At 35.1% G+C, this 12449-nt stretch overlaps 1 protein-coding gene across 1 annotated transcript in view; it reads left to right on the forward strand.

The window, feature by feature from the left end:
* Positions 1-12449, forward strand: part of IFIH1 (interferon induced with helicase C domain 1) — a 95146-nt gene that overhangs the window by 10182 nt on the left and 72515 nt on the right. Inside the window, exons 2-3 of the mRNA XM_043998878.1 lie at positions 2012-2183; positions 11197-11358. Of these exons, the coding sequence (XP_043854813.1) occupies positions 2012-2183; positions 11197-11358 (334 nt within the window). The remainder of the gene's footprint in view (positions 1-2011; positions 2184-11196; positions 11359-12449) is intronic.

Consider the following 12449-nt stretch of genomic DNA (forward strand, 5'->3'; position numbering starts at 1 on the left):
TTTTTTTTCTTTTTTAACTATTATATCTTCAGGTTTCAATTACTTTTCAGGAGTTTAGTGGCAAATTATACATACATATGTGTATGCGTATATATTACAAGTATACACACATACATGCATATACATATATATGTATATATGAAAATTGGATTTCTTTAGGCTCTTTTGCAATGGATAATTAGGTAAAACTATTGCTTCCCAGGGATTTGATACATTTGTCAAAACCCAAAGAGAGAGGGGGCGGCTAGGTGGCGCAGTGGATAAAGCACCAGCCCTGGGTTCAGGAGTTCCTGAGTTCAAATCCGGCCTCAGACACTTGACACTTACTGGCTGTGTGACCCTGGGCAAGTCACTTAACCCCCATTGCCCCCCCCAAAAAACCCAAAGTGGGAGATTTATTTACCAGAATATTGACCAGGCTGCCCAAGTTATACAAATGTGATGAAGAGTTTCAAATGAATATTAAAACAAAACAAAATCTCCAGGGAATAATAATATTCTGAGGCTCATGACTTCAGGGAAGACAAAAGAATCACAATTGTTATTGCTTTTTTAAATCAAATTAGCACATTAATAGTAGAATGAAAAGTAGTAGGTATAATGGATCTTGATTTTTTAATAAAATATTCATTATATTTATTCATTCTTACTAGAGAAATATTGTCTTATCAGCTTGTGTATGAGCTCTGAGAGGGATTGAAAACTGATTAAAGGGTAGTATAAATGAAATATGGGGATGTCTTGGGTTAAAAGAAGGTATACAATCTAGTCATATTTAACATCTTTGTCAATTCTCTCTTAAATCAGCAAATAGTAATGTGACAAATATAAGGGAAGAAGGAATTTAAATAGGAAGGTTCTGAGAGTTGGTAATATAGGAAATAGATTTTTAGAAAGTCAAACTAGAAAATGATAAATGGTAGAAAAAACAAGTCATCTTTTATGTATTGTTTAAGGGAATATTTTAAGCTTGTAGGTAATGTAGTGGATAGAGGGCTGCTCTTGGAATCAGGAAGACCTGAATTCTGTCTCAGAGACTTCAAAGCTGTGTGACCCTGGGCCAAGTTATATAACATCTCTCAGCCTCCTCTGTTTCCTCATCTGTAAAATGGGGATGATAATACCACTTACCTCCCAGGGTCGTTGTCAGGATAAAATGAGATAGCATGTGTAAAACACTTTGCAAACCTTAAAGCATTATATAAAACTAGCAAGGATTACCATATTTATTGAAATAATAAGACTTTAAATGAGTGTCAGAGAGCTCAATCAAATGGTATAATAGTCTTTCCTTCACCCCTAGCCCCAATACCTATAAAATTTAAAGAATTTGAGTGGCAGTGGAGGAAGAATTAAAGGGTTCCTATTACTGTTGTGTTTTTACTGTCCTCTTTGGGATGCAGCATGATGCATTGGAAAACATGCTAGATTTGGAGAAGAGAAATCCAAGTTCAAAACCTGGCTCTGCCACTTATTACCCACCTGGACTTGGACAACTGAGCCTCAGTTGAGTTAACTGTAAAATGAGGGAGTTGAACTAGATGACCTCAAAGGTCCCCTTTTTCCCTAAATCTTTGGAAATATTACAGTAAGTGGGTTTCAGAAATTATGTATTTTATATATCTTATTGTACCTCTAATCATTTGTAGTATGACATTTTAATACATCTTAATTTTTAAGTAAAATATGAACTAAGAAAATATTATTCTAAGTTTTTTAAGAAAAATAAGTGAAGCAATGACTTTATTTATTATGCTTATTATTATGCTTATTCATTCATTCATTTATTTAAAAAGGGAGAGTGTTGCTCCATAAAGTTTGGAAACCATTGCTTTTCATGGTGAAGGATGCCTCTTTGCTAGGTAGGAACATTCCTGGTTTCTTTGTCCTAATCTGAGCCTTTATTTATACTTGTGACTAACTGTAAACTTTTTTTTTCTGGTAATTATTAACATCATTTTGGATTTGTGAAGTTTTATATTCTTTAATTCTATTTTTCTTTTTGAACTAGGTTGTTCTTCTTGGTGAAAATCATGGAAATGAATGTGCTGTCAGGGAACTACTAAGTAGAATAGTGCAAAAAGAAGATTGGTTTTCTAAATTTTTGAGTATCCTTCGTGAAACTGAGTATTTTCAACTTGCTGAAGACCTCACAGGCATTGATCACTTGGAAGACAATGAAGGTTATTTCTTTTTTTTCTATAGATGTCAAATGAAAACAAATTTTGGTACCTTACCAAAACATTGCATACTTAATGAAATCTATGTTTACATAATGCCAAGCATCTAAGAAATTAGAATAGTAGTCTTTGAGGGATAGAAGAATTTTAGATATTACCACTTTACCTCCTTAGGTCTTAGCTTCATCTTTTTTTCCTTTTTTTTTTTTTTTGTGGGGCAATGAGGGTTAAGTGACTTGCCCAGGGTCACACAGCTGGAGCTTCATCTTTTAAATGAAGAAACTGGACTAGATAACCTTTGGGCAAGATATTGTGGGGGAGGATATTGTTAACAAGTTATTATTATACAAAACCAAAATGCAATATAAATATAATTCAAAATGAAATATTTTAAATATAATGTATTATAAAATATAATATAATACCATATAAAACATTTTCTTTCTTTTTAAAAATGTTTACCTTAGAGGAGGAAAAGTAGATGATATTTTGAGTGAACACAAATAAATTGATTTGGAAATAACTCCTACATTAAAGGTTTTTGTATAAGGCCTTCCAGAGCAGTTGCTGTGAGTGAAACCTTTGTCATACATATTTCTTACACAAGTGCCCCACTATTATTATGGTCTAAGTTTAAGTTTACTCCTCCCATGGATGCTGTGTATATTTGTGGGAAGGAGTAAACCAGGTTTTAGGAGAATGTTTTGTATTAACTGTGTCTTTAGTAGCCTTCTGGGGACACAAATTGACAATTTGAGCAGAGTTGGGAAATGCTACATTTTCTCCTCCTCCCCCTACCCCTTCTTTGCCCCTCTCCCTTCCTCTTTTCCATCCTTCCCCTCCCTGCTTCCTCCCCCATCTCTTCTCCCAGTCTTCCTCCTGCTTATTTTTTACAGAACAATAGTAGTTCCCCAATTGATGGAAATCACCTCAATTTCCAGTTCTTTGCCACACAAGAATTGTTATAAACATTTTTGTACAAAGGCATCCTTTTCCTTTTTGTTTGTTCTGTTTGACCTAGTAGTGGTATAACTGGGTTAACGGATATACACATTTTAATAGCTCTTAAGGCACAGTTACAAACAATTTTCCAGAATAACTAGATAAGATCCCTATTCCACCAACAATGTGCCTGTTTTCCTATAGCTCCTAGAGCATTTGTCAGTTTTTTTGGACAACTTTTCCAATCTGATAAATGTGAGATAGAACTTCAGAGTTGTTTTAATTTACTTCTTTAATTACTAGTGATTTAGAGCATTTTTTCATATGTCTATTGATAGCATGAATTTCTTCCTCTGAAAAATGTTTCTTCATATCCTTTCACCACTTATTAATTGTGAGATGGTTCTTAATCTTATAAATTTGGAATAAATTTACTATATTAGAAGCATTACTTTATTTGAAGAGAAAGATAACAGTAAGAACTAAGATGGTCAGGAAAGCCTGACATTACACATGAAGTAATCTTAAACCTGGGGGTTATGAGAATGAAGTGATAGTAAATTAAAGGCCTGGGGAAATGACCTCTAAAAGTGTCTCAAGTCTTCCTGCCTCCAGGTCCAGTGCACAACCAGATTAAATATATAAAATATGGTAATTGATCTTGATAATTTCTAGCTCTAAATACTATAATCTTATCATAAGTGGAAATGTTTTTGAAGAAGATGAAGACAGAAAAAGAAATCTACAGTAAAGAAAGCACAAATTTGAAAGTATTGGCAGATCAATGCTCCAGCAAAAGGCAAAGATATGCAGTTAGAAAAAAATCATAGCTGCTATTACTATTTCTTTTTTTTTGTGTGTGGGGCAACAGGGGTTAAATGACTTGCCCAGGGTCACACAGCTAGTAAGTGTCAAGTGTCTGAGACTGGATTTGAACTCAGGTCTTCCTGAATCCAGGGCTGGTCCACTGTGCCACCTAGCTGCCCCCTGCTATTACTACTTTTAAAAAAAGATCATTGTGAGATCATTTATAACTGCTCACCCATATTCCTACTTCTTCATCTCTAGAAAACCCTGATAGAATGATGTACAAACATTTAAAGTATATTGTAGATGAAGATATTAAGAAGACAATAGGCAAGCTTTAATAAATGATATTATACAGCAGACTACTTCACAAGTCCACAATTGACTGATAAATGCAGAATGTATAAGATAGTGGTGTTTTTTAAAAATTTATTTTTAAAAGGCAAGTGGCAACCAAGACATAGTAGATAGAGAGCCAACCTTGGATCTTGGAAGACCTAAGTTCAAGACCTCTTGAGATATACTGGTTGTGTGACCCTATGCAAGTCACATAACCTCTTAGTGCTCTGGGGATAGGCATATCTCTAACACTATAAATTGAAAAAAAAAAGGTATTCACTTGTACCTTGAGTGAGTTTCAAAAGTTCCCTTTATTAATAAAACCACTGGTCCAGTCCCTATCTCATGAAAAAATATTTTACTTAGTAAAGAAAATGTCTTTTTTAAAGCTCTTTTCCAAAAAGAGCTTCTCCAAGCTTGAAAGATGAAGTCAGAGAGATAATTTTATTCAACAATACTTTGATTTTCAATATCCATTTAGGCATGAAACTAAGACACATATCTGCTTACCAGAAGTATTCTCCAATGTCATGTAGGATATTTGGCTGAGTCAAAATTGAAGAGGAAATTCCCATAGATGGCAGAATTTTTCCTGATATACCTGTTTGTAGATGACACTGATAATTGCATCAAGCCCAAGAACCTTAGACAGACTCCTTACTGAGATTCACAACCATTCAAAAGAGTTTGCCTAATGAGCTACACTGAAAACCTTAAGTGGATGAAGAATATTTATTGTCTGCTGTAGCCTCACTTTCCCCCTTCTCAATCTTTATCCTGTAGTTCATACTATATTATCCTTTAATTTAATCAGTTCTATATTACACTGTCCTTAATTCTCTCAACCCTCATCCTAGATTACATCCACTATCTGCTTCTTACATTTCTGCTGAATGATGCTGAGTGAAGTCATAAACCCTGCAGACTGGGTCCACTACAAGTTTATCTAATCTCAACTTTGCCATTACTACTTAAAGACAATTTTTTACTCATTCTTAATTGATTTCTCGTTTGTTTTTGGTTTTTGTGGGGCAATGAGGGTTAAGTGACTTGCCCAGGGTCACACAGCTATTAAGTGTCAAGTGTCTGAGGCTGGATTTGAACTCAGGTCCTCCTGAATCCAAGGCTGATGCTTTATCCATTGCGCCACCTAGCTGCCCTCTTAATTGATTCTTTATCTCATTACCATTATCTCATAACTGGCAGCTGTTCCAGACCTTCTCTTTTCCGGCTAATTTCCCCAAACTCCATTCCTTTTACTCTTTCAGCAGAATTTACCTCATACTTTACTGAGAAAAGAACGATCATTCACCATGTCATTCACTCATACTTTACTGAAAAAAAGGGAGATCATTCCCTCTATTCTTCATCAAAACTTCATTATATCATTTCTCATTCTGACCTTCTTTACTCTAATCTCTGATGATGATGAAGTGGTCCTTCTCTTCAAGGCCATTCTCTCCACTTGTATCATTGATCCCACTGCTTCCTACCTCCTCTGATAGATTGAAAATATCCTTGATAAATTAGGTGAGAACAAGCAGGCTTCTGTAGATAATTCACTATACCAGACTATACCTTCATAGTCATACCACTGACTAAAAGGGTTAGAGAAAAAACAGCTTGATGTGTTTATTGATTGTTAATGACCAAAAAAAAGGGAAAAAAATTGAGTTGGTAGTTAGCCTTAGTCTCCACTCAAGTCTGAGCCTCAGCCTCAGTCAAAAGTCAGCCTTAAGTACTCTTCTTCAACAATTAGATGTTTGATATACTCACATTATGATCATACAAAATTCTTTGATACGTACAGCCACAGAAATAATTTTGTTTAGAGAACTTTAGATGATCCGTATAAAAGGAGGCAGGAAAACCTGGAGTCTACCAAAGGTATTCTCCAGTGTCAACAAGAATATCCTCTGCAAAGTCCACATGGAAAAGGAATTCACTATATATGGTAAGGCTCTTTGAATGCTCCTGCTCACAATGGATGACAATGTGTTAATTATCCTAGAACACTAGAGGCCCTTTTCAATGAGCTATATTAAGAGAAATTGGCCTAGTAAAAAAGCTAACTGGATAAAGAATATTTGGTCCTTAAATTATGGTATGGCATTATGTGAGCAGTGTGTTGAGTTGGTGCCACAGTGAACAATGACTTTGATTGAATAGGGGGATGAGAGCAAGCTGGATTACATTGGAGAAACTGAGAATGACTTTCAATGATCTTGAGCTGCTCTCTGCCCACCAAATCTGTATTATTTTTTCCAAATCTGTATTCTTAACATAATTAAGGCATTAATGAAGGACATCTGTCTTAAAAATATAAATACAGTTACTTATATACTTTGATGAATCTATGCATTGATATACAGCCTCCCTCCAATAGTATAGGTAGCAACCCAATCAAATTACAAACTTCTTGCATCCTGTTCATTTCCTTTCCTAAATCCTTCATAAAGGGACAACCTTAAATGTTGGGAACTCTTTCTTCAGATCACTTGCATGGATACTATTAGGTCACATAAGCTTTCTATGTAAAAATGCCTGGATCTTGCTATATGACCAGCGCACCTCATTTTCCATTATACATCTTCCTGATGATATCCTTTGCAGTTTTTCTCTTGGACAGTTTTTTGTTGGTTAAATGTTGCAGCCTAACTCATGCCCACCATAGGTCTGTCTATTATCCTTTGAATGACCAACAACGTTAATTCTTTGGAGTTTGTGACAGTTTATAACCTTCACACATACATCATTGAAAGAAGATTGGAGTCATTTAAAGCATTCCAAAATTTTCTAAATGCATTCCAGACAACTATCTCCTTAGTATTCTATTCTATTTCCATTACATTTTCCACGTATAGTTTCTTTAAAATTTTGTATTGATGGACCAGCTCTCTGTATTGTCTATTCAGATGCATGTTCTAATCAGGTCAAAAAGTATTCTTTATCCACTTGGATTTTCCTGTAAGTTAGTTAGACCAATTCTCTTGAGTGATTATGGAGGCCATTTAGAAGGCTCTGCAGTCTTCTGGAGCTTGATGCTACCAGCACAGTATCACCTGAAAATAAGAGGATCTCCCCATCTATAAGCAATCCCACTGGTATTTAGATTAAACTTCTGAGATCCTTGATTAGAATGGCAAAAATCTCTGGTGAGCACCTATTCATATCTTGCTTTTTTAAAAAATAGTTGTTAAATATTTCAAGGAATATTTTATAATTTTGTTATAGTCATGAGAGACATCTTTGCAGTCTGACTACAACCTGATTGCTAAACTGAAATAGCTTTCTCTAAAGTACCAGTGATCTCTCATTTGCCAGATCTGATGTTCCCTTCTAAGTTCTTATTTTCTTGACCTCTTCTGCATTTGGTTTTTTTCTTCTTTCTTTCTTTCTTTCTTTCTTTCTTTCTTTCTTTCTTTCTTTCTTTCTTTCTTTCTTTCTTTCTTTCTTTCTTTCTTTCTTTCTTTCTTTCTTTCTTCTTTCTTTCTTTCTTCCTTTCTTCCTTTCTTTTTTTTTGCGGGGCAATGAGGATTAAGTGACTTGCCCAGGGTCACACAGCTAGTAAGTGTCAAGTGTCTGAGGCCATCTTTGAACTCAGGTCCTCCTGAATCCAGGGCTAGTGCTTTATCCACTGTGCCACCTACCTGCCCTCCTGCTGCATTAGTTGCAACACTATTGACTGTCTCCTCTTCCCATATCTTCTCTTGGGAATTTTGTGCCATATCTTCTACCTGACTAATTGCTTCTTCTCAATCTTCATTCCTGGCTTCTCATTTTCCTGCCCTACTAACAATGGGTATACCCCAAGAATCTGTCCTGGGCCTTCTTCACTTCTCTATTTACATTCTTTCTCTTGATGACCTCATCAGCTACTGTAGTTTTTATTTTTGTTGTTGTTTTTGTTGTTTTTGGCAGGGTTAAGTGACTTGCCCAGGGTCACACAGCTAGTAAGTCTCAGCTGTCTGTGGCTGGACTTGAACTCAGGTCCTCCTGAATCCAGGGCTGTTGCTTTATTCACTGTGCCACCTAGCTGCCCCCCAGCTACTATATTTTTAATTATCCTCTCTATTCAGGTAACTCACAGATAAGAGTTGCTACTCTCTCTCTCTCCTAAACTCCAGTACTACATCACTAATTGCCTTTTGGAATTTCACTAAAAGAAAACAAAAGAAAACAATAAAAACCCACCGAACTTAAGACTAGGTCTCCCATCTCACCTACATGGGAAATTCAAGGGCTACTCTGAGGCCAAGACCACTTAGAATGGAAACTTTGACCTGTTCTGTTTCCAGCTTAGGACTATTTGCCCCTCTTTAGGCAACCCAGATGCCTAATTAATATAGGCTATTGCAGCTCCCAGCTCAGAGCTCAAAAAATTAGCCAGCCTCGGCCTCTCCGGTTGGACATTTCTAACTGGATGCCTTGGAGACATGTCAAACTCATTTTGATCCTCATATTTTCAATTGATATTGTGCTGATAGCATCAAACTAAATTCATTATCTTTTGTACACAAAACTACCTCTCCTGAATTTCCTTGGTTCTATTGAGGGCATCACTATTCTTGCATTTTGCTAAGTTCATAATCTCAGTACATCCAATTACTTACCAGATCTTGCCATTTCTACATACATGTTATCTCGCAATCTGTCCCTTCCTTCTATTCATAAAACCATCAAGTTAGTTCAGGTCCTCATCACTTCTTTCCTGGTCTATTTATTACAGTAGCCTCCAAATTGGTCTCCCTGTCTCAAGTCAATCCTTACTTTAGTGCATTATTTATAGAGCTACTAGAGTGATTTTCTTTAAATACAGATCCAGCCATATCTCTCCCATAAGCAATCAGTTCTAGTAGTTCCCTTTTACCTGTCACATAAAATACAAACCATGCTACTTGGTTTTAAAAATCATAACCTGGTTCCATCCTATCTTTCTGGCCTCATTAAACATATATCCCTTCCTATTCAATAAGGTCCAGCCAAACTGGTCTTTTTTGTTCCTCACACATGAAACTCTGTCTCCTCAATGACTGCATGTACTGAAATGTACTTCCTCCTCATCCTGTCTAAAAGCATCCCTTTCCTCTTTCAAGGCTCAGCTCAAACACAATATCCTACAAAAAACCTTTTCTGAGCCCTCTCAATTGTGAGCATCCCCCACCTACCTTCCTTGTATTTATCTTTAATTTAACAACCTTTCATTTGTTGTATTTATTTTGTATTCTATCTCCCCCGGTAGGTTATAAGTTCCTTGGGAGGAATGACTGTTTAATTTTTGTCTGCTTATCCCTAGCACCTACCACAGTCCCTGGTTAACTAAGCACATATTAGGTGCTTAGTAAGTGTTTTTTGATTTATTGAAAACCAACTTTAAGACAGCATTTTATTCTATTGAAGCAAATTCTTTTTTTTAATTAATAAAGTATTTTATTTTTTTCCGTTACATGTAAAGATAGTTCTCAACTTTTGTTTATACAAGCTTTACAATTTCAGATTTTTCTCCCTCCCTCCCCTCCCCCCTCCCCTAGACAGCAGGTAATCTGATATAGGTTATATATATATACACATAATAACATTAATCCTATTTCTGCATTAGTCATGTTATAAGAGAAAAAATCAGAGCAATGATGAAAAACCTCATAATAGAAAAAAAAACAACAGCATCAAAAACAAAAGAAATAGTATGGTTCATTCAGCATCTATACTCCGCAGTTTTTTGTTTTTTTCTTGGATTTGGAGATCCTCTTCTATCACGAGTTCCCTGGAACTCTTCTGTGCCATTGCATTGGTGAGAAGAATATGGTCCATCACAGTAGATCAACACTCAATGTTGATGATACTGTGTACAATGTTCTTCTGGTTCGAAGCAAATTCTTTTTTACAGTAAATGATAAATACTGGGGTTTGTTTTATCTATACTTTTCAGTGAATCATAGGAAGATGCAATCTGCTATAGATTAATAGGTGAAAAAGTCTGATTATTCATTCCCATGCCTTTATCCTATAGCTATCATATCTTCATCATGGATATCCTTAATGCACATGTAAATTATTCTCAAGCATATGGGCTGGCAATTCTCTTTGATCATCTTTTGGGGGGACAATAAATAGGGTCTGAGCAAGGAAACAGTAGCTGATTGGCCAGCATGAAGGCAGTTTCCAGATAAAACATATGAGTTGCTTAAGATATATAGCAGGGGCAGCTAGGTGGCGCAGTGGATAGAGCACTGGCCCTGGAGTCAGGAGTACCTGAGTTCAAATCTGGCCTCAGACACTTAACATTTACTAGTTGTGTGACCCTGGGCAAGTCACTTAACCCCAACTGCCTCACTAAAAAAAAAAAAAGATATATAGCAAGAGGAAACTCCTCACATTACTTGCAACAAACTTCAGATCTGATTGTGTTTCTAGACAGTATAACCTAGGTCCTGGGTTTTTCATTAAATATATCTGGTCTCAAAGAAACAGGACTGGTTTCTGAGCCAGGCAGGGCTAGGTTCAGACAATGTCATGAAGTTTTACCACACCCAATGATGATGAACCTCACTATACTTAGCTAGGCTAGTCCTGGAAAGCAGAAATAGGCTATTGCCATCACCCTACTTGAAACCTTTCTAGTTTAGTAACAGATGCCAGAACATGCAGTCCACTGACAGAGCCTTTCAAAGCCCAGAATCACATCCATGACACAAAGAGAAACTTGAGCAGGATTTTATGGAAGATAAATATTTATAAGGTTAAAATACAGGATGCTAGCTTTTAGAAATTGAGTAAAAGATAAACATTTTAAACTAAACTTTAATTTTAAAGAAAAAATGCTACTTGAAATATTTCTGTTAGAAAGAGATAAAAATATATGATGTCTTTGAAAAGTAACTTGTTTTTAAATATCATTTATATTTTAATATTTTTGCTCAAAAACCAGAGATTAAGGAAAATGGAATTGAGAAATTACCCCCAAAGGATGATCATGTCATTGAAGAGACACTTATTTCTTTATCGGATCAACAAGAGCAAGAAAACAATGGCCTAACTGTTGAAAGTGATGAATTGGAATCATCTTTTGCATATTCTTCTTTGGTTTCAGGTAACATTGTACTATCTAATATTATGAACCCTTCACAGAGTCTAATCTTACACAATGAGTAACAACAATCTTATTAGGTATAGAAGAAATTAAGTCAATCAAAAAAAGGGGAAATAATGTTGGTATACGTGGTTTTCTGAAAAATTTTTTAAAAATCATACTTTAAAAAAGAGACTTGAACAAGATTGAAATTGGGTAGTATTGAGAAATTGGGTATTATTTATTTATTTAATTTTTAATTTTGTTTTGGTGAGGCAATTGGGGTTAAGTGACTTGCCCAGGGTCATACCGCTAGTAAGTGTTGTGTCTGAGGCCAGATTTGAACTCAGGTCCTCCTGACTCCAGGGCCAGTGCTCTATCCACTGTGCCACCTAGCTGCCCTGGGGAATATTTTTAATTGGGAAATATCTTTAAATATTTAATTGGGAGATATTTTTAAAAATAAACTACAACATAGTGTTAATATGTGGTTTTCTAAGTCAATATGTGGCCTGCAGGGGTCCTTATTTATAGTTTAGTGTACCCCTTTCTTTCTATTTGAGTTTGACTCCACTGCTTTAAAGGAATGAAACAAACTTCCTTTTCTCTGATCAATAATATTTATATTTTATTTAAGTTATTAAAACAAACTATGGGGCATTTGAAAGGTTTTAAAGCTATTTAACTTAAACCATTCATGGTAATTTTAGATATAAAGAAAATAGCAATTATAAAGTTGCCTATAATACTAATTTGTGTGATATTTTAAGATTTGCAATTCATTATTAATAAATAATTCATTCATTTGATGATTAAAATCAAATGAATTTTGATTCATTTGAAATGACATTTTAAAAACTATTATAGCATAGTGTCTTATACAAAATAATGCATTTTATGGGGGGACAGTCTTAGCAGATAATTACATATTTGTGTTTTATCATTTATTTATAATTGATAAAAAGCTCTTAAAAGCTATACAAAAGTCAGGTCTTCATAACTAAAAGAGAATTAGACTGGAATATTAGTTATTATGATTAGACTAAAATTATAGTTGGCTTGATTATAAATTATATGATATCTATATACCAATAGTGCAATGAACTGAATGT

This window comes from Dromiciops gliroides, chromosome 3, assembly GCF_019393635.1.
Source record: "Dromiciops gliroides isolate mDroGli1 chromosome 3, mDroGli1.pri, whole genome shotgun sequence".
Taxonomy (NCBI): domain Eukaryota; kingdom Metazoa; phylum Chordata; class Mammalia; order Microbiotheria; family Microbiotheriidae; genus Dromiciops; species Dromiciops gliroides.